General features: G+C 39.9%; 1 protein-coding gene across 3 annotated transcripts in view; it reads right to left on the minus strand.

Moving 5' to 3' along the window:
• Positions 1 to 2385: 2385 nt before the first annotated feature.
• The window catches only part of LOC307168113 (RAC-alpha serine/threonine-protein kinase), a 258725-nt gene continuing 236956 nt past the window's right edge, over positions 2386 to 24154 (minus strand). For all 3 annotated transcript variants that reach the window (XM_079887726.1, XM_079887725.1, XM_079887724.1), the window contains 3 exons: positions 5444 to 5531; positions 2796 to 2898; positions 2386 to 2526 (listed from right to left, as the gene is read on the minus strand). In XM_079887726.1, coding sequence (XP_079743852.1) covers positions 2447 to 2526; positions 2796 to 2898; positions 5444 to 5531 — 271 coding nt within the window. In that variant the 3' untranslated portion in view covers positions 2386 to 2446. The remainder of the gene's footprint in view (positions 2527 to 2795; positions 2899 to 5443; positions 5532 to 24154) is intronic.

The raw sequence follows: 24154 nt of genomic DNA on the forward strand, positions 1-24154 counted from the left end.
CAACAAAAACAGCATTACCAGCTTCACTTATTACCAACAATTTGACTTTATTTCTGTCAGATGTCTACAGAAGCTCTTATTTAGAAGTAACAGAGCTTTAGATGTTGATGATTTATTGAAAATAATATAATTTTACAGTTACCATTATGGTGATCAGTGTTTGCTTTAGATGGGCTCTTGATTTATCTGAATGCTGTAACTGTTTATACGACATAGACATTACAGCTTAAAGAGGCATGATGAAATTGGTGGATAATCTGTTGGGTATTTATTGATGATGACATAATCATCATTAATTATACACAGAGTCACAGATCTCACCACCAGGTTTTTCACAAAAATCTGTTAAATCATTCAATGCGCTTGAATGTTATATTATAAACACTGTTGTTGTAATCTGAGACGTTTTTAAACATGATTAAGGTTGCAATGCATTCTGGGAGCTACCATAGTATAAAACTAATCCATGGTTCCCAGCATGAAGCATGTCACCATTGTTGAGATTCTCTTGGATTTTTTAGCAATATGACTATCTTAAACACAAATTTTCAGCAATCAGAGGAAAACTAATGATACAAAGTCAAGGGTAAAGAGCCCAACTAAAGCAAATACTGATCACCATAATGGTCAAGTCAAGTCAGGTCAAGTTTATTTATATAGCGCTTTTCACAACATAGGTTGTATCAAAGCAGCTTCACAATAATAAATTAAAACAATACATCAATGTTTGTTTTTAGTGGAACGTCCACGTTTGGTAATGCTGATCAATAGTATCGTTGATTGATTAAATTAAATATCCCCAAATATCCCCAACTGTGCAAGCCAAAGGCAACAGTGGCAAGGAACCGAAAAACTCCATCAGGTGACCTAATGGAGAAAAAAAAAAAACCTTGGGAGAACCCAGGCTCAGTCGGGGGCCAGTTCTCCTCTGGCGTTTATGAACTAGAGGTCGGATTTAACTGTAAGATTAAAAGTATTATATGAATGCCTGGCTGAAGAGATGCGTCTTTAATCTAGTTTTAAACTGGGAGAGCGAGTCTGAGCAACGAACAGTATCAGGAAGACTATTACAGAGTTTTGGAGCTAAATGTGAAAATGCTCTCCCTCCTTTGGTGGATCTGGATATCCTAGGTATGACCAAAAGCCTCGAATTTAGTGACCTTAAAGAGCGCGATGGATTATAGGGCGATAGAAGATCGGTTAAATAGACTGGAGCTAAGCCGTTTAGGGCTTTATAAGTCAGTAGCAATACCTTGTAATTAATACGGAACTTTATAGGTAACCAATGTAGTGATGATAAAATTGGTGTTATATGATCATATTTTCTTGATCTAGTTAGAACTCTGGCGGCGGCATTTTGAACTAACTGTATCTTGTTTATTGAGGTTGCAGGACAACCGGCTAATAAAGCATTACAGTAATCTAGTCTCGAGGTCATGAATGCATGAACTAACTTTTCTGCGTCAGAAACTGATAGCATGTTACGTAGCTTAGCAATGTTTCTAAGGTGGAAAAACCTTGGTGACTAGAAACGTGACTAGAAACGTTATTCTTTTCAATAAATCATCAACATCTCTGTTAATTCTCAATAAGAACTTCTGTAGACGCCTGAAAGAAATAAGGTCAAACTGTTAGTAATAAGTTCTGCTGAGATCTTCAGAGATCTGTTAGTATTTAATGTTCTGTTGGGATTTAAATGGTTTCTGTTGGCTACGTTTTGTGGGTCACCATTGTGCTGAAGAGTAGAGTCTGTGCTTCAACCCAGCAGAAGACCATGAAACACTGATGATATATTGCATGTTGTTATATCTAAAAGGATTAAATATTGCAGTGATATCTGTTAACTACAGCAAGCTGATGTTTAACAAATACAAATAAATGCCCAGTCTATCATTGTCCCAGCACTCTTTGGTATGTTTCTGTATTAGAAACTTGAGTAAAACATCTTTGAGAAATTTAAGGCACTTGTTTTCCACATGTTTTCTAAATACACTCAATTTATGACATTCTACAGTGTTAATTTATCGTAAATAATGGTAAAACAAAGAGTACATTTCTTATGTATTATTCAATATATTATAATATATAACACAATATATTAATGTAATTTTAATAAATTTTAAAATATAAATAATATATTTTTCAATATATTTTATATTATTATACAAATACAAAATATATTATATTGTTCATAAATATATGGAAATATATTTTCGTTCCGTAAGGGAAACCATGTTGGATTTGTATGTTTTTGTCAACTCTAAACCTACTCTGAAGCTCAAGTTTGTTCAGCTAGCTTCCTGCAACAGGCCTATGGTGTCAAGCTCCACGAATGACAGAACTGAAGTTTTGCCCGGATATTAAATTATATTAATATTATGGAATAACTTAAGGGTGAGTAAATGATCACAAATTTTCTGGGTCAACTATTCTTTTAAGGGGTTATTTATGCTGTGCCACTGGCAGAATATGAGAACTGAGGGAAGTGGGGTCTTCTATCACTGTCAAAAGACTCCATGTTTTCATCTGGAAAAAAAAGAGAAAATTAAATGAATTATTCTTTTTCATTTTATATCATTATAAAGCAGGGGTGCCCAACCCTGCTCCTGCCGATCGACTGTCCTGCACAGTTTATCTCCAACCCTAATCAAACACACCTGAAGCAACCAATTAACGTCTTCAGGATCGCTTGAAAATTAAAGACAGGTGTGTTTGAATAGGGTTGGAGATGAACTGTGCAGGACAGTCGATCGGCAGGAGCAGGGTTGGGCACCCCTGATGTAGTGTAATGTCACCTTGGCCTGGGGGTGTGATGGTGATGGTCTGCCCTGTAAACTCCACATCAAAATAGCGAGTGTCTGTTTCTGAGGTTACCTGAGGCTTAAAAGGTGGAACAAGCTGTGGAGAAACAGAAAAACAATATTATACTTGAGTGACCTCTACCTGGAGGCATATCGTAGTATCCTACATAGCAACATTGTGACGTCCCAGATCCGGCTCACATCTGACACATGTGGAATGATGATCTGGCCTGCATGCAGCGTGGAATGACGGCCCTTTGGTGGCTCACTCCTGTTTGCCAGATCTGGGCCATAAGCAATGCAATGCCACATGTCTGCCAAGAGCAAAATAATTAAACCAGAACTGAACATTATCTGAGCCACAAAATCTGTTTATATTAAATATGATGTCATCTCAGCCTAAATAAGCATGTTAACAATCAGAATCACTGAATGAAAGTAGAGACCAGAAAAAGAGAGGGGCAGAAACACAAGAACTACAACTGACTTCCAGCCACAGCCTTAGATGAAATCAATTGAAGAGAAAAGACGACAATAAATATCTCAAGATCTCAGCAGAGGATTAAACAACTCAAAAAACAGCATTACCAGCTTCACTTATTACTAACCAGATTGACTTTATTTCTGTCAGACGTCTACAAAAGTTTTTATTAAGAATTATCTGGGTTTTTCATTTGTAGTCACCATAACAGTGATTAGTGTTTCCATTAGTTTGGCTCTTAACTTTTATTATATCTTTTGTCATTTTTGGCTGCTGTGACTGTGTTTGTTAAACACATTTGCAGTAATAAAGAAAGCTAAAGTGAAATGACATTAGGTGATGGTGGTTACTTCTTGATGGCTTTAAAACCACCATGAAATCAACAAACATGAGCACAATAAATTAATCTAAGCTGACACACACAGATATCAACAATGGCAGGCTTGGGAGGGTTACTTTAAAAATGTATTCCGTTACAGTTACAAATTACTTCCTAAACAAAGTATTCAGTAACGTAATCCAAGTACTACTGTATAATATGAAAGTAATGTAACTGATTACTTTTGGATTACTTCAAGGTCACGTATATAAATAAAGTCAAGCAAGAAGAAATATTATAAAAAAATAAATACAAAAACCTTTTATTTATTAAGAATTTGGTCCAGTGTACAATATTTGGAAAATATACACACAGGCCTGAATATATATATTTATGTAAAGGGCTATACAGACATCTAGTGGCTAATGTATGGTATTACAGATTATTTTGTTTTATTTTTAACAAATTTTTAACTAAAAAATAAAAACATTTAGTTGTGTAAAATAGTTTATTTTAAAATAGGCCTACATGTTGACTAAAGCCGTGATCTTTCTTAATTTGCCTGACTGAACTTGGGGCGTTGGCAGTGGGAGTTCCCCTACGTTACCTAGACAGCGATCATCCCGTTACGTGAGAAAAGATTAAGAAAGGACATTTTGGGTACTAAAAAAGCTACTCTCCTAATTTCTACAAAATAGCAGCGGAATTTCCATGAATTAAAAGCGATTTTACCCGCAGGCAGCATCGTTTCTACTAGCAGCAGTGATTCAATCTGCGTCTGAGGAGATTGTAGACAGCTGTTATTTGCTCATGCACCAGCGCGTGGCACACGTGAGTCATTACTGGCAACAGAACCAGGAACTACTGTATAATCAAGCAGCGCTTAATATAGTGTTATTATGCCAAAATACTTACTTATTTAGTTTCAAATGAAACCATTCAAAATGTAACTATAATATGATTACAACGTTTTTTGACGTAACTGTAACGGATTACAGTTACTGGATTTTTGTATCCTGATTACATAACGCCGTTACATGTATTCCGTTACTCCCCAACCCTGAACAATGGTGACAATCAACAAAATATTTAGATAATCAACGCTGAACATCACAAAAAGCTACTAAATGTCACAACAAAAACAACAGCAAAATATAAAAGCAAATATTTAGAATGAAACAAAATAATAGGACAGTTCAGCTGCATAATTTATTCATGCTGCAATGCATGCTGGGAGTTTTGTACTATGCTGGTACCCAGCATGCATTGCAACGAGGTACTTTTGATTGTCACCATTGTTGAGATTCATGTGCTGATTGTTGATATCTGTGTGTGTCATTAATTCTGTTAATTTTCAATGAGAACTTTTGTAGACGTCTAACTGAAGTAAAGTCAGTCTGTGAAGCTGGTAATGCTGTTTGTGGAGTTGTTTAATCCTCTGCTGAGATCTTGAGAGATTTAATGTTTTCTTTTATATTCAGTTGATTTCATCTAAGGCTGTGGCTGAAGTCAGTTGTAGTTCTTGTGTTTCTGCTCTTCTTTCCTTCAGTGATTCTGCTTATAAAGGCTGAAATGACTCCATATTTAATATACACAGATTTTGTGGCTCAGATAAGGTCCAGTTATGGTTTATTTCTTTGCTCTTAGCTGACATGTGGCATTGATATGGCTGCTTGTGGCCCAGATCTGGCAAACAGGAGTGGGGCCACCCAAGGTCCGTCATTCAACGCTGCATGTGGGCCAGATCATCTTTCCAAATGTGCCAGATTTGGGCACATGTCACAATGTGGCATACTCTATGTGGCATTTTGTCAATGACTACATGCTTTTATTATTATTCACCTTTTTGTCATAAACATCTTGCCACTCAATGCCTTCAAAGAACTTATGCTGCATGATTTCTTTTGCATCATCTGGACCTCCACCTAACCTGCAGACAAAAACAACAACCTAAGAAAAGATAAACAAACACCTGATCAGCCAAATTCCCTGGTTACCTTTAAGGCCTCTTCCAATAACAACTTTCAGAGAACTGTTAACAAAATCACACACTCAAGTATGCTTTCACTTATTTTTCAGTCACTTCTTTTTTTTTTTCTGTTACAACAAAGCAATTCCTTAAAACATAATAGGGCTTTTCACACCCTGGGTCATTCTAAACTCCGGGTAAATGTAATCCTGGGTTTGGGTTATTTTGCTTCATGTTCACTCTGCTCATAATTTACCAAGTGTTAAAAATGAATCCTGCACTGAAAAAAAAAAAAAACAATAAGTAAAATTTACTTAATTTTTCTTTGGCAAGTTTTTGCACAAATATTTTTTAAGCAAATTTCACATATGGAATTAAGTAAACTCTACTCTACTAAGTAATTTTAACTGGGCCAGTAAAAGGTTGAGTAATACCTATATAGTTGAAGTTTCCTTAGCAATACATTTCACTCAAACAATACAACATTGAATTAAACCACACTTTTAAAGTATATGCTTTACTTAGAAATATCTATGTAACTAATATAATAGATATTGTGTAAGCCACCACATCTACATATCAGTAGTTAAGCAATAAGTGAACGCAGAGACCTCAATACTTGGTAGACAATACACAATGACGGTAACGTTTGATGGATCGTTTTTGTGTTTGAATGTGTCATTTTGATCGATCGCTGATCGATTGCTCCTGTCTGCCTCGCTGCTTGCTGTGAGTGTGTTTGCTTCGGTGCTGTAAGCTCCGTCTTAGCCTCGTATTTCCTTGTTTTGAACCATCATTTACTACAATTTCTAGTTGTTTATACTACTACTAAATACAGCTTACCCAACATCTCAGATTAACCTGACATCGCTAGCTTCCGTTACTACTAGCACAACACGCTAGTAATTCGCTAGCCTGCTATTTTTATTTATTTATTTTTCTCTCATAAAGAAAAATAAAAAGCTATAAATAAATAAAGTTCATAAAAAGCTCAGGTGAGTAAGAATCACTCAACAAACACGGTGAGTAGTGTCTTGTCCTGTTATTGTCACCTGCACTTCATGTCACATGTTTAGCAAAACCTTCTCTGTTGGCAATATAGGATTTATAAATGCAAGGAGACAGTTAGGCTAACGGAGAAGATTTCAGAACTAGAGACACGCATCCAAACTTTAACTGAGGATAGTAAGAGTGCTAGAGCTTCAGATGCTTTGGATGCGCCTAGCATAGTGAACTCTTTACATGATTCGGTTCCAGCTGAGTTGGTGCCTGCGCAGCAAGGCAAATGGGTGACAGTGAGGGATCGCTCTAGTCGCGGATCAAAAAACCACTCTTCCGTTCCGATTACCATAACAAATCGATTTGCCCCGCTCAGTGAAACACCCACTGAGAGTTCTGTTGATTGTGCCCTAGTTATTGGCGATTCTATTACATGAAACATGAAAATAGAGACACCAGCCACCATAGTCACATGTTTGCCGGGAGCCAGAGCGCCTGACATCAAAGCAAATTTAAAAGTGCTGGCTAATGCTAATCGTAAATTCTCTAAGATCATTATCCACGTCGGCACAAATTATGTTCGACTCCGCCAGTCGGAGATCACCAAAATTAATATTAAAGAGGTGTGTGAACTCACAAGTACGATGTCAAGCACTGTCATTTGCTCTGGCCCCCTTCCTGTTCGCAGGAGTGATGAGATAGTTAGTAGATTGTGTTCTCTTAACGGTTGGCTGTCTAAGTGGTGTCCGCTTAATAATATAGAATTTATAGACAATTGGAAAAGTTTTTGGGGCAAACCTGACCTGTTGAAAAGAGATGGTATTCATCCCTCCTGGGATGGTGCTGCTCTTCTCTCTAGTAATATGGCACATAGTCTTAGAGCTCAAACATGACAATCTGGGGCTCAGGTCAGGAAGCAGACAGACTGGCTAAACCGACCGTCTGCTAGCGGCCTCGCGTCACCCAGGTCAGATAAATCCCATCACATAGAGCCTCTTTCACCTAGATATCATCATATAGAGACTGTGTCTGTTCCCCGAATTTGGAAATCCAAAAAACGTTTAAACCCATCTAAGGTTAAAAATGTAATTGATGTTCAACAAATAAAAAACAGCTATAATACAGACGAGCAAATGCTAAAGCTTGGGTTGCTGAATATTCGATTGCTTACTTAAAAAGCACTCATTGTTAATGATATTATTTCAGATAATAATCTAGATGTGCTGTGTTTGACAGAAACCTGGCTAAAACCAAACGATTACATTACTTTAAATGAGTCCACCCCACAAGATTACTGTTATAAACATGAGCCTCGTCTGAAACGCAAAGGGGGAGGAGTTGCTGTAATTTATAGTAATATTTTCAAAACCACTAAGAAATCAAGTTTTAAATATAATTATTTTGAAGTGTTAGTACTTAATGTAAAAATATATAGTATAAATGATAAATCACGTTTGAGATTTGTGCTGGCTACTGTATACAGGCCACCAGGGCACCATAAAGATTTTATCAAAGAATTTGCGGACTTTCTATCAGAATTAATATTGACTGCAGATAAAGTACTAATTGTTGGTGATTTTAATATACACATCGATAATGAAAAAGATGCATTGTGAAGACTCAAATTTCATCATTTACTGTTGTTTTTAGTATTATTATTACTTTTTATTAATATTCATAATCAGTAGTATTATGTGTCTCTTTTTATATACTTTTTATATACATTCATAATCATTTGTACTCAATGTATGTTGTGAAGATGTGGGGAGAGAGACTTTGGGGGACTTTGAGTGTGTGCTGGAAAGACTGTAATGTACATGCAGGGGATATACATTCCACCCCTAATGGAAACCATGTTCCTCTGCTGAATGCATGGGTTGCTATAGTGATGTAGTTTTTTTATGGTCACCATATAAGAACTGAGATCTTTGTCCGAAAGGCAGAGAAGATGGCTGAGAAGCTGAATCAAGACCTTAGATCAGTCCATTGTCTCTCCTATGTCTTATATGTCTTATAAATAAATAAGAGATCTCTTGGCAAAATCACTGGTGTCTGTTTCCATGAAATTAAACAACAGGGGAAAGCCAGATTTTTAAATCAACAGCTTGGCGTCACGAAAAGCAGGATAGCATCCAGGCATTGGTCTAAATCATTAAGGTAAGACTTTTTCCTTTATATAAAAAGTTCTAAGTCTGCCTGATGATTAGAGACAATGACTGTAACTGCTAAAAAGAACTGTGTGTTTAAGGAACCTGTGGTTTTGCCAATGAATAAGACATAGTAAAAATAATTCAATTTAATTTGGCTTATTTAAGTTCTCTGAAAAGTAAACCTCTAAAAGTATTTGATATGCTGGGATAGAGATAGATCTTTTTTAGGAAGAAGACTATCTAGTCAAAAATTTGGGAAATTAGCTGTAAGACGGTTAAGCTAGGAAATTTGATAGGATACTTGTTAGACATGAGCGGTTAAGTGTGGCGAGTTCCCAGAGAAAGGGGTAAAGATAGTCTCTAAAACATTAACACGCTGGAGTAATACAAGTATGAAAAGGCAGCGATACTGATGACAGGAGTGGTTAATAGTGGCGAGTTCCAGAGGGGTAAAAATAGTCTCTAAAGCATTAACACACTGGAGTCATACAAGTATGAAGGTGCCGATGTAACTAGATAAGATCGCAGGCATTTCTGATTTTGACCGTAAAACTGTTCAAATATTTGAGAATACTATTCTGAGTAAGCTTAAAGGGAAAAGAAAATTCAAAGAAATGAATCTGAGATAAAACTAAAAAAAAGAAAAGAAAAAAGAAACTGATCTGAGTTAAACTGAAAAAAAGGAAAAAGAAAACAAAGAAATTAATCTGAGATAAAATCCACAAATAAAAAAAAAATAAAAAGAAAGAGAAAATTGTTTCGAGTTAACTGGAAACTAAACAAAATGCTGAAAAACATTGGAGTTAACTTTTCTTTAAAATTTTCTTTTGTTCTGTGAAGTGAAGAGAGGAAAAGTGAGTGAGGCAGCCCCTCCCTTTAGAATTTGCTCCATACCTTCACACACACATATACTGTAGTTTGGAGAAGGGAGGGAGAGAGAGAGAAGAAGGGCAGCCTCTGACACACACACACACATACACATGCACATATGCATACATATACATACATAGGCTTGCAGTTCTGAGCGCACACACATAATATACAGAGAGAGCGAGAGAGAAGCAGAGTACCATAGCCCCACCCTTACAGAAACACACTCACAGACACACACATCCCTGCTGTTCTGAGCAGCACAAAGTAACTTTGCAAGATGGCAGAAAGTGACTGTAACAGCAGAACAATTTCGGCTTGGTACCTTGAAAGAAAGAGCAAGAAACAAGCTAAGCTTTTGAAAAAAGGACTTGACATAAATGCAAATATCGATGCACAGTTACACTGGTCCGAGTCTCAAAAAGACAAGATAAAATCACAAGCATTTCCAATATTAGCAGCTCATTGGATTGTGAGACAAGGAGGAATTTGTTGTGATATAAATGGCGGTCCAGTTCAACTTGTTGAAGTAATGAAGCCTCAAATTGAAGCATTTAACAAGTTGAACAAAATCATGTCCATTAAATGTTCAGATGGAGAAAATAAAACCAATGATTATTTGTTTGATCCAGATTGGACAAACATAATAACTGAAGCTGAAAGGAAATATTCACAACCACCAGCGAAATCCGCTGCCACAGTAACGCCTCCTCCTTACAAACCAATCTATCCAACTTTGCCTGAACAATATACAAGTTCATCTAAACCTTTGACACAGACTCAAGCTTTGAGATCAAATGGAGGTCCAGTTGACAAAATGTACATTGCATCTGCACAAGCAGCTCCAGTAATAACAAGATCTAAATCAGCCCAGCCGAACAGAGACATGTTACGATGTACACCAGCTCGTAATTATGGATCTGACTGGGGTGATGAGACAAGAGATGACGACATGATCACAGTTGACAAGATCGGTCCTGAATTTTCTTCACCTGTTGTTAAAAGGGAAGACTTACAATCTGAAATGATGACAGAAGAGAGACCATTCACACCAGGAGAACGTCAAGCCATTCTCACAGCCTTGCCTCCTCTGAAGAGAAAAGATCCAAACACAGAGTTTTGGCGAGAATTAGATTCTTTGGTTGAAGCACATCAAATGACATTAAAAGACATACACACCATTGTGAAAGCTAAAATCCCAAGAGACAGATGGGAATGCTTGCCAGCTTCGATAACAACAGCCCAATGGATAAATTTGTGGGTTGATGACCAGGGGCGACCCCTGGGTCTTTGGCAAGCATTAGATGTGTTTCGAAAAGAAATCCAAGAAATCTTGGGAAGTGGAAAAATTCCATTCACATCAGTAACACTGATTAAGCAAAAGGATGATGAATCTCCAGATGAATATGCTCTGCGTAAATGGAATGCTTACGAGAGATGGGCTCACTGTGCAAAAAAACAACCGAACAGAGATGACGTACAGTTCACTGACACACTTGTGGATGGACTTAGTACAAAATACCAACAAGCTTTATCACTTGGAGTTAATCCAGGCGAGACATTTGATCAAATTATGCAATGGGCTGGCCGCTTAGAGATGGCTATGAGATCAAACAAGGAAGAAGGAAACAAGCCAAATAGAAGAGGAGTGGCAACAGCTCAGTACAACATGGACACAAAGAAGAGGATGATTTTCTGCACCAACTGTGGAAAGCGTGGCCACTCAATAAAAGATTGCTGGGCTAAAGGAGGTGGAGCAGAAGGTCAAGGTCCATCATTTAAACAAGTCAGTGCGAAGAAACATGATGAAACCTCTCAAGGGAAAATGTTTACTGAAGCTCAAGTCCGTCAGCTCATTGAGGAAATTATGCGTCCGCAATAGGAATTAGCGGCCCCCTGTATTAGTAAGAAAAGAGACAATCGCCTTTTCGTTAATGCATTAATAGGGGGCCACCCATGTGACGTGTTGCTCGACACAGGAGCGGCGATTTCAATAACAGATCTGAACCTACCTACAACAGATGAAACTATGGAAGTTGAAGGAGTTGGAGGAGGTATCACTAAATTTCGCAAAAGTATACAAGTTCCTTTGCAAATACATGAAGATGAAGTCTTATGGACATCCTTCTGGGTGGGTCCAAATTCACAAGGAAGCCTTATTGGCATGGACATTCTTCCATTGTTGAACATGATCATATTTACCGACAGTCGTCAAATCGCTACAACAGCTGGGATAATACCACACGAAGATCGCACATGTAATCTAACGTCTGTTGGTATAGCAAAACCAATTATCAGAGATTGGGGAAAAGACGGTGTGTGGGGACTTCTGTGCAGTTTATATCCAGATGTTTGGGCTAAACACAAATTGGATTGTGGTAAAGCCAACATTGACCCTGTTGTTATTGAGGGACCGATACATGCCCCTCATAAACAATACCCTATCCGACCTGAAGCAAGACAAGCTGTTGAAGAGATAGTGGCAGACTTGGAAGCTGAAGGAATCATCAGACAAACTTCATCAACCACTAATAGTCCTGTATGGCCTGTCAAGAAATCGGATAACTCATGGAGATTAACCATCGATTATACAAGACTTAACAGTGTAACACCAAAACCACATCCTATTGTGGCCAATCCTGCCACCATTCTGAATGATATTCCAGGAAATGCAAGAATTTTTACGGTACTAGATGTACTGTCTGCTTTCTGGTCTATACCTATTGACGAAAAATCTCAAGAGAAATTGGCCTTCACAGTGGGGGCAAAACAGTTTGCCTGGAACCGACTCCCACAAGGGCTGAATTTATCTCCTGTGGTATTCCATAGAACTTTGGATCAGTTCTTAACAGAGCGAAAAGCTGAAATTGAGAGTTCAGGGAGTGTTTGCATCCAATATGTTGATGACTTGTTGATTGCAAGTCCAGACGAAAAGAGTCATATATTTGCTCTAAATGTTGTCCTACAAGCCCTCAAGAAAGGAGGATTCAAAGTCAACCCCGACAAAGCACAGTTGGCCAAAACCAAGGTTATCTACTTGGGCCAACAAAATATCTGTCGAGGGAAGGAGAATGACAACAGAGCGTGTAGAGGCATTACGGCAACTCCCAAAACCTCTAACAGTTACAGGAATACGGAAGGTGATGGGACTTTTCAATTACTGTCGCCAGTATATACCTGATTTTGCCAGCATCACTAGTCCTCTCATCGACTTGTACAAGGGAGGAAAGCCTGGAGTGGAGCAGATAACCTGGACACCAGAAGCTGAGGAAGCATTTACATCTATGAAAGAGAAACTGACATCAGCCCCAGCCTTGGGACTTCCCGATGGACGATTGCCATTCCATTTGTGGACCAGGGTGGGAAATGAGACCTACTCAGCAGTACTGTGTCAAAAACCAGGTGATCGATACAGACCAGTTGGATACTTTTCCACAAAGATTCCTGTCACAATGATTGGTCAACCACGATGTATACAAGCTCTCGATGGTGCCACATGGGCAGTGGATGCTGTGGAAAATTTGATAGGAGCACAAACCATCATACTTCACACTCCACACAGTATAGTGACGTTGTTGAACAACACAAACATCAAGACCATAACTGACGCAAGAAGAGCAAAATGGGAAGCAACTTTGTTGAACAAGGATTTGAGAGTGGAAATAATCAGAGACACATCCCTTAACCCTGCAACAATGATGCTAGAACCACACGAGGGAACACCACATGAGTGTGAAAAACAGGTAGAAGAGGAAAGCCATGGTCCTGTTAATCCAATCCCTCTTAAAAATCCAGATAAGGAGTTATGGGTTGATGGATCCAGTTATTACGTTGATGGAAAACGACATACTGGATGGGCTGTAGTGGAAGCTGATGGAACTGTTGTGAAGAAAGGAGCTCTTCCAGGGCAATTTTCAGCACAAGTAGCTGAGCTCACGGCACTTACGGAAGCTTTTGAACTATCAGAAGGAGATCGAGTCAACATCTACACAGATAGTCGTTATGCTTTTGGCGTGGTCCATGACTATCTTGCCCTGTGGAAAAGGCGTGGACTTATCACTAGCAGTGGGAGCGAAATACAACATGCTTCCATAATTCGTCGCTTGATTGCAGCATGCCACTTACCAAGAGAAGCAGCCGTGATCAAAGTAAAATCACATCAATCTGACAAGTCCAAAGAAAGTCAAGGAAACGCGGCAGCAGATGCAGCAGCTAGAGAAGCAGCTTTACTACCTCTTACTCCTGTTACCATGGTACAGGAAAACAGCAAAGATAATCCTGGGCACCATCTTCTGTCATATCAAACAGAGACAGATGAAGAGAAAGAACAATGGATAAAAGCGGGAGCGAAAGAGGATGATCAAGGTATCTGGGGAATTCCAACCGGACAAGTGGTGATGCCTATCGGAACAAGAAGAGAACTAATGCAGCTGTATCATGGAAAAGTGCATGCTGGAGCAAAAGCAATGAAAGCTCAAATCAGCGAGACGTGGTGGTGGCCACGAATGATGAGAGACATTGATGACTACTGTAGGAGATGCTTAATTTGCATGAAAGCAAATGTGGGAAAATCTGTAAAGGTGCGAATATCACATGCACCCAGACCAACAGGTCCATGGACACACCTCCAAATCGATTTCACAGGACCTTTATCACCCAGTGGAGGGTACCAATACATCCTAGTAATCATGGACAGATTTACTAGGTGGGTGGAAGCATTCCCTACGAGAACTTGCACTGCTGAAGCGGCAGCATGAGTAATGGTGGAAGAAGTTTTTCCTCGCTGGGGTCTTCCATATGAAATTGATTCTGACAATGGAACTCACTTCACTGGAAAATTGATGAAGGAAGCAATGAAATTGATGGGAATCAAACAAAAATTCCACATTCCGTACCATCCGGAAAGTTCAGGCTTGGTAGAACGAATGAACAGATCGTTGAAAACCGCTCTTACCAAAGCCATTCTGCAAACTGGCCAAGGTTGGCATAAGTTATTACCTGCTATTCTGTGGAACTTGAGAGCAACTCCAAACAGAGTAACAGGACTAACTCCTTTTGAACTGATGACTGGAAGAGCAATGGTCCTACCTCCTGATGCTCCGCCACATGCGGGAACAGGAGGAGATTCTACTTTGTTCCAAGAGAAGTTACGACGCTATCTAACAATGCTGGACAAAGCTACCAAAGACAATAATAAGAAAGTGCGAGAAGCTCAACAGCAATGGGATGAAAAACATACCACTACTGATATTCCACACATTCCTGAGTTAGGCAGTTTCGTTATGGTCAAACGCATTGCTAGGAAAGGTTTAGAGCCTAGATGGGAGGGACCATATGAGATACTCTTAACAACTGATACAAGTGTTTGTCTTAAAGGGAAAGGTGTAGGAACAGACAGATGGTATCATTGGTCACAAGTTAAACCTTGCTTAGTGAATGAACAAAATGATAATGATGGCTTATGGCCTGATATTGAACACTGTTCATCCATTAGCTTTAAAGATTGGGAATAAAGAAGTGATGTTTAACTATTTCTTTGCTTCCATTTCAGGAATCAAGTCCATTGACAATGATTAGAGATGGTTGTAAGTTATTCTCAATACGAGACATATTGATAGAACCAAGAATGGGAATTCTGTGTAAAAAAAGAAGAGATTTTACATATTCTACACAACATACAAAACACAACCTCACAAACAATGAACACTCGCTTACTGATTTTCTACCCCAAGGGATAGGATCCTTTAACATCAACGTTTATTTTAGTTTGTTGTTTTGGCCAGGAACTTGAGGAGTTAAGTAATTAACGAGTCAAGGCACTGGCAGAAGACTTATTAGTTTTTCTTTTCTTAGATGATTGGGGTTCATTTATAAATGCTTACACATAGATGTTAAATTAACACATAGTACGGGGACATTACATGGGGGTTCTTTGTTGTATTGTTCTTTGTTTTGTTTTGTTTCTCTTCTTTCTGTTTCTAGTCTTCTATTCTTTATATCTATTTCTTGGTCTGCTTTTCCTCCTCACTATCACTTCTATAGGGTCGCAACCTGGGAATGATGGTTTGGAACTAACGGCCGTAGTTCCAGTGGAGGGACTGAAGACTCAAATTTCATCATTTACTGTTGTTTTTAGTATTATTATTACTTTTTATTAATATTCATAATCAGTAGTATTATGTGTCTCTTTTTATATACTTTTTATATACATTCATAATCATTTGTACTCAATGTATGTTGTGAAGATGTGGGGAGAGAGACTTTGGGGGACTTTGAGTGTGTGCTGGAAAGACTGTAATGTACATGCAGGGGATATACATTCCACCCCTAATGGAAACCATGTTCCTCTGCTGAATGCATGGGTTGCTATAGTGATGTAGTTTTTTTATGGTCACCATATAAGAACTGAGATCTTTGTCCGAAAGGCAGAGAAGATGGCTGAGAAGCTGAATCAAGACCTTAGATCAGTCCATTGTCTCTCCTATGTCTTATATGTCTTATAAATAAATAAGAGATCTCTTGGCAAAATCACTGGTGTCTGTTTCCATGAAATTAAACAACAGGGGAAAGCCAGATTTTTAAATCAACAATTGGGTTTGGCATTTAAAGTCATTGTAAACTCTATTGGAGTTAGACAACACGTGTCAGGACCTACTCATTGTCGTAATCATACTCTAGATCTAATATTATCACATGGAATAGATGTTGATGCCATTGAAATTCTGCAGCAGAGCGATGACATCTCAGATCATTATCTAGTCTCGTGTAAACTTCATTTAGCCAAGGCTGCAAAGCCGACTCCGTGTTTCAAATATGTTAGACCTATCACTTCTGCCACTAAAGATTGCTTTATTAATAATCTTCCTAATCAGTTTCTTCATCTCAGCATCCCGGATAGCTTAGAAGAACTCGATATTGCAACAGAAACTTTTAACTCTCTCTTTTCCAGCACTTTAGACACAGTTGCTCCGTTGCGCTTAAAGAAGATTAAAGAAAATAGTCCAACGCCATGGTACAACGAGCACACTCGGGCCCTTAAGAGAGCAGCCAGAAAAATGGAGCGCAACTGGAAGAAAACAAAACTAGAGGTATTTCACATTTCATGGAAAGAGAGCTTGATTACTTACAGAGACACCTTAAAAGCTGCTAGATCTGCTTATTTTACAACCCTATTAGAAGAAAATAAACATAATCCTAGGTATTTATTTGAACTGGTGGCTAAACTAACGAAAAAGAAAGCTTCAAGCACCGAAGTTTCCAAGCAGCACAGTAGTAATGACTTTATGAACTTCTTCACTTATAAGATTGATAATATCAGGGAGAAAATTATAACTATGCAACCATCTACTACAGTATCACATCAGGCAGTGCATTGTAGTCTCCCTGAGGAAAAATTTGATTCATTCGTTGCTATAGGAGAGGAAGAATTTACTAAACTCGTTAAATCATCTAAATCTACAACATGTATGTTAGACCCTATACCGACTAAGCTACTGAAAGAAATACTTCCAGAGGTCATCGATCCTCTTCTTAATATCATTAATTCATCTTTGTCTCTAGGATACGTACCAAAAACCTTTAAGCTGGCTATGATTAAACCGCTTGTTAAAAAAACGCAACTTGATCCTACAAAATTAGTCAATTACAGGCCGATCTCGAATCTACCTTATCTGTCAAAGATATTAGAAAAAGCAGTGTCTTCACAACTGTGTTCCTTTCTTGAAAGAAATGATATCTGTGAGGATTTCCAGTCCGGATTTAGACCGTACCATAGTACCGAGACAGCTCTCAGAGTCACAAAAAATTTGCACTTATCATCCGATCGTGGTTGTGTCTCTCTATTAGTGTTACTCGATCTTAGTGCTGCATTTGACACTATCGACCACAACATTCTTTTAAATAGACTTGAAAATTATGTTGGCATTAGTGGAATTGCACTAGCATGGTTTAAATCATACTTATCTGACCGTTATCAGTTTGTAGCAGTAAATGAAGAGATGTCTCATCGATCACAAGTTCAGTATGGCGTACCACAAGGCTCAGTACTAGGACCGCTGCTGTTCACTCTGTACATGCTACCATTAGGAGATATCATTAGGAAACATGGCATTAGTTTTCACTGTTATGCCGATGATACTCAGCTGTATATTTCTTCAAAACCAAACGAAACCTACAAATTTACAAAATTAACGGAATGCATAGCTGGTATAAAAAATTGGATGACTCGTAATTTCCTACTTCTAAATTCTGAAAAAACAGAGATTCTAATTATTGGACAAAAAACTTCCTCACGTAATAACCTAGAATACCGTCTAACACTTGATGGCTGCTCTGTTAAGTCTTCGTCGTCGGTTAGGAACCTGGGTGTGCTCTTTGATACAAATCTTTCATTTGAAAGTCATGTGTCTAGTATCTGTAAAACTGCATTTTTCCATCTTAAAAATATATCTAAATTACGCCATATGCTCTCAGTGACAAATGCGGAACAGTTAGTTAATGCGTTCATGGCCTCAAGGCTAGATTATTGTAATGCTCTACTGGGTGGTTGTCCTGCATGCTTAATAAACAAACTACAGCTAGTTCAAAACGCAGCAGCTCGAGTTCTTACCAGAACCAGGAAGTATGACCATATTAGCCCAGTTCTGTCAAAACTGCACTGGCTCCCTATTAAACATCGCATCAATTTTTAAATATTGCTGATCACTTACAAAGCACTAAATGGTTTAGCTCCGCAGTACTTGAGTGAGCTCTTAACGCATTATAGTCAGTAGTACTTATAAGGCACCTTGTGTCAAAATGATTTACGACTTTGACCTTTGACCTTTGTGACAGGTTGAACTTCCGGTGACCTTTATGATTGATGGGTGAACTTCCGGAATGCGGTCATGGGATTAACCTATTGACCTCTCCCACGGATCGATCATGTTTTTTGACAGTTAGTTTTGAACTATGACCTAGCAAGGACTAAATCATAATTTTGACGGGTAGTTTTGTCCTATATTAATAGAACAGATGTTTTTGCCGGTTGTTTGAACTTTGTCCCAGTTATATGTGTGTGGTTATTGTGCCTGCGCCCCCTCCCTTTACATTCCTGAGCAACGTATATAAATGGGGTCAGTGTGTTCTACATGCACCACCAGAAAGGGAAACATGAGCTACATGAGCATGGATGGTTTATCCTCCCCTCAATCCCCAGATGCGGGGTTGAGCAACATGATGATGGAAAGTCTGACTATGGCGCCGAGAAAACCTTTAGGACACATCCGTTTGACCAGCTTTCTCCATGAAATTTCGGAATGGACTAAAGCTGAATTTCTGATGTGTAGCAGCCGTGTATTCGGCTACAAATTTCACAAACTAACTCGAGTTGTTACGCTCTACACCACTGATGGCGTCGACGAGTTTCAGCCGGGGCAAGACGCGTGCGTGGTATTCCCTGAAAAAGACTGGACTCTATTTTACAAACGTGTCTGGAAGGATCTGAATGACGGCGGCGAGGAGCCTTTGTACGTTGGGGAGTGGGACGGGGTGACCCCCAATGTCCGGTACCGTGTGGTAGGTGACCATACTCAAAAGAAGCCGAATGATTCTGTTTACATATTCTGCTGTAAAGACAAGACAAAGCTCAACAACACTCGGATGGGGCCCATCCTGCCTAAAGAGCATCAGGATCTGCATGAAATGCAATTCTTGTTCAAGTGGTGCGATCTGGATCTGCTGAGTAGTGTTTTTTCAATCATCAACAAAATGTTCAAATGGTGCGACATGCATGACGGATACAACAAAATTAAAGTGCAGCTGTTCCACCCTGAGAGATGTGCACGGAGCAGTACGCTCTACCGTCCCCGCCCATTTACTACAGCCATCATAAAGCTCGGCGGTCGGACCTTGTCAAGCGTCGTATATAAATCAAGGCTGAAGCGCTCCAACGGCCCCACCCCCTTTTCCACAGCGATCATAAAATACAGCGACCCGACCCTCCCAAGCACCATTTATAAACCATGGCTGAAGACGACGCTTCAGAACCCGATCACGTATGCAGCTGCGGTATCTCTTTCGGCAGTATTCTCGACCCTCCCGACGACGCACCCCTACATACTCTGACTGATGCCTGCGGTCCATCGGGCCTCCACAACGGCTGGGTCTCGGCTAAAACGGTCAGACGGCGCATAGACTTGGAATCTTGCTTTGAAAACGATCGGGCTCCTGGCAACATCATCACCCGCGAACCCTCGGACCTCCAAAACGACTCTGGTCCGGCTATCAAACGTAGCTTAGACTGGGATCCGATGATCGAGTGCGACTGCGCTTGCACTAGACCTTCACCGTCCGACAGCCTGACTTACCTCATCAACCCTCGCAAAGACACGGAATCGTCCAACGATGGATGCGACGACGGTCCAGCTAACAATATCATCGACAAAGGCTGGGGGTTGTCCCCTGAGACAGCCAAAAGTCTCGGGATCCATAACGATCGGCAATCGCACGACGCATCTACAATCGACCGGGCCCTGCCTCATTCTAATCGCGTCTTCGACGTCACAGATGGCTGTTTCAGCGACGTCGGATTCAAAATCATAAAAGCCGCGACCGTGATTTTGCTGCAACATCTCATCAACGACAAGCAGAAGGACGACTGCGAGGGCTGTGCGATTAACCATCCTAGCCAGCTGCAACATTCCTGTCTGTTTGACCCTCCCAACTACTACTTCGACACACACTTTGACGAACTTTCAGGCAAGCTGTTTAAACCCTCTTTTCATTCCATCATCACTACCCTCCTAGGACGGTTGGGGTTAAAATCTAAACCACATCGTATTCAAGGAACAGTCGGGACTATTCTGCGTGAATTAAAAGACGAACCATTCATCGCCGCCAAGGTGGAAGAAATCAGAGCGAGACTTCTGGACAAACCCTGCAAGGAAATAGTCTACGACGTCGTCGATCTCTGGGAAAATCTCCCCACCGCGAATGGCCAGTGACCAAACCATCTCCAACATGGGTGCAGCCTGTAGCCTAAAGTGGTGTATGGAATTATTGTTTAAAGAGCATTACAGAGACCAGATGACCGATCTCATGAGCAAGATTATTATGGACGCATCCCACCCCGATACTCCATGTCACGATACTGTGCGCGAGGCAAATCTCAAGAAAAATATGGTGTATATAAGAGGACTGACTAGCTCATGGGACTATATGACGGACAAATGTGTTGCCGGTAACGATCCACCCATTGTAATGATAAAACAGGTTCTAGATATGCTGTGTGAATCACAATCCCCGCTCGGGGTCACCGATCTGCTGTGTACTTGTACGTATGTGATGGATGTCTGTACAGAGCTAATGAAGAAATCAAAAGAATATGACTCCGATGATCAGGACGACGCTATCAAAATTGTTGAAGTGATTAAAAACGTCGACAAAATTGTCGTAATGTACGTCGATTACATCCTAGACAAAAACATGATGGCCTGCCGCGATTTTCTTTTCTGGTTAGATTACCACTGACGACATTTTGTATCCTGTTATAACCATTTTACTTTTATTGTGTGTGTGTGTGTGTGTGTATGTAACGTCATTATATCCATTTTGCATGTTGTATTATATTAATCCCGCTATATCCATTTTTACTTAGAGTTTGTATTTTTATTATATACCTATTTTGCATGCTTTATTATATTAATCCCATTATATCCATTTTTACTAATAGTACATTATCATATTAATCCCATTATATCCATTTTTTACTTAGATTGTGTATTTTACATGTTGTATTATATTAATACCATTTTGCATGTTGTATCATATTAATCGATTTTTTTACTTAGAGTGTGTATTATATTAATACCATTTTACTTAGTCACTGTATGCATGTTTTGTATTATATCCATTTTTACTTATATTATGTATTATATCCATGTTTACTGTCTTCTATTATATCCATTTTACTTGTATTATATCCTGTAACGTTTTTTAATAAAAGATTGATTCAAACCGCTTGTACGCGTCATTCTTTTCCAAAGGGTGCAACGGCAGCATGTCGGAGCTCATGAAAGAGGCTTATTATACGCCCTCCAACCCAGGCTCTTTAGGCGGTAAAAAAACGATTAAAAGACGCCGTCTTGAAAGACAGCGGGGTCCGTCTGAGCGATAAACAGGTTTCAGAATGGCTGGCTGGTGAGGACGCTTACACATTACACAAAACAGCGCCTATAAAATACAAACGAAACAGAGTGGTCGTGTACGGGGTCGATACTCAGTTCCAGGCCGATCTCGTCGACATGATCGCCTACGCCAAGGATAATGACGGTCATAAATATCTGCTGACGTGCATAGACGTATTTAGCAAGTACGCCTGGGCTCGCGTGTTGAAGAATAAGAGCGGCAACAGAGGTCACTAGAGCGTTCGAGTCTATCCTCGAAGAGGGCCGCGTGCCGCAGAAATTGCAGACGGATCAGGGAAAGGAATTTTTTAACAAACAATTTCAAGATGTGATGAAAAAGCACGACATTAATCATTTCGCTACCGCTACCGATTTGAAAGCCAGCGTCGTGGAACGATTTAATAGGACGTTAAAAAGTCGTATGTGGAGATTTTTAACGGCTACAAATTCCCGACGATACATAGATGTCTTACAAGACATTATGCAGGGGTACAACACCAGTTATCACCGAAGTATCAGAATGAGACCCGTGGACGTCGACAAAGTAAACGAGGGTCAAGTGTTTCAAAACTTGTACGGCGATATAAAGAAGACCGAGAGACCCGTATTTAAATTCAAAGTCGGCGACGTCGTCAGGATTTCTAAAGTGAGAGGTCCGTTCGCCAAAGGTTATGAGCAGAACTACACGGAGGAATTTTTCACCGTATCCTTGGCTATCCCTCGTCAACCACCGGTCTACAGACTCACCGATTATGACGGTGATGTCATCGAGGGGGTTTTTTATGAAAAAGAGTTGCAAAAAATAATTGTCAGTAAAAACAAATCTTTTAAGGTGGAAAAGATTTTAGGTCAGAAAAAACAAGGGAAATCTACGCTTGTTTTAGTGAAATGGCTAGGCTGGCCTTCAAAATTTAATAGTTACATAGATAAAAAAACTCTGCTGGACTTAAAACACCCCGACGTTTAACGGATGGGGTCATACCAGCGAAGGACCGCCATGGATGATCACGGGTTCTACGTCACGTTACCGTGCAATGCATCTAGGTCGGTTTATCCCGAAAATCGCATATCCGCCTATACAACCAGGCTGGCGCGAGCTATAGACTTGAAAGGACAATGGGAAGTCGGACTCGCCGAAATCGAATATCCTAGAAGTTGGTACAACTTTAATGATGAAGATGGTCATTTTATCCTACATACGGCCCCGGAACCCTCCAAAGACTCAAATATCGTTTTTTCTAATATTACGAAATTATACATAAACGGCGGTTACTACCAAAACATTCGTGCGATACTGCGTGCTATAAATCAACTTATGGCACCAGTGGCCGTGTTGAATCACGACGAATTAAAAAACAAGGTGTTTCTGGTCGCGAAACCCAACATTTCAGTCAGTTTTCGGGGTAGACTCGCCACTATTTTAGGAATGACGCTAAAACCTCTCGGAGGTTTAAACTATCATAAAAAACCCGATTTTACCGCAAACGTCATCATGTACGCCCCTCATCAATGCGATATCAACGCGGGGTTCTACACATTGTACGTTTACACAGACATCATCCAGTATCAAGCGGTCGGTGATTCTCACGTCCCGCTTTTGAGATGCGTACATATATCGGGTAAAAGCAGCGACGCGGTCATTGCTAGATACGACAACCCGCATTACGCATCGATCAATAAGGATCACATCACCGACATCACCATAGAGTTGAAGGACGATCAAAACCAAGAATTACCATTTTCTTACGGGAAAGTCATCGTAAAACTACACTTTAAACCAAAAAATGGTTTATTATAGACCCGGAGAAACCGCTGACTATGTCAGCTACTACCAAAATCAGGCCGGCGGGGGTTTACCAGGGTATGCCGGGGGAGGGGTTATGTACGGAGCAGGCTTAGGGGGTCTTTTCAGAGGCCTGTTCAGGATGGCTATACCTCTGTTAAAAAGAGGATTTAGCATCGCGAAACCCCATCTAAAATCGGCCGCTAAAAATATAGTATCCGACGTCGTCTCAAACGTATTCACGCGATCTCATAACGATAAAGCTCAAGACGGATCGGGTCTGATGGTCATGGCTCGTAAGAGGATGTCTAAACCACCGGGTGTGAGGAGGCGTGGTCAGTGGGGAAAGAAGAAAACAACACTTGGACCAAAGAAACGCTCAGTCGTACGTAGAAAGCGTAAGACGTCTGTTAGTCGAAAGGCGACGATCAAGAGAGTCGGAAAAACCATTTTCTAACATGGCGTTATTGCACCGCATGTCGGGAGAATGCATCAAGTCCGAGTTGGACCTATTTACGGTCCCGCTGACGCAGACCGTTATTGAGAAAAACGGCTATTTAGAAGTAGCCCCATTATCGGCCATATCGGACTCTGCACCATTGGAGTTTTTTATCGCCG

The sequence above is a fragment of the Squalius cephalus genome (genome assembly GCF_949319135.1).
Source record: "Squalius cephalus genome assembly, chromosome: 12".
NCBI lineage: Eukaryota > Metazoa > Chordata > Actinopteri > Cypriniformes > Leuciscidae > Squalius > Squalius cephalus.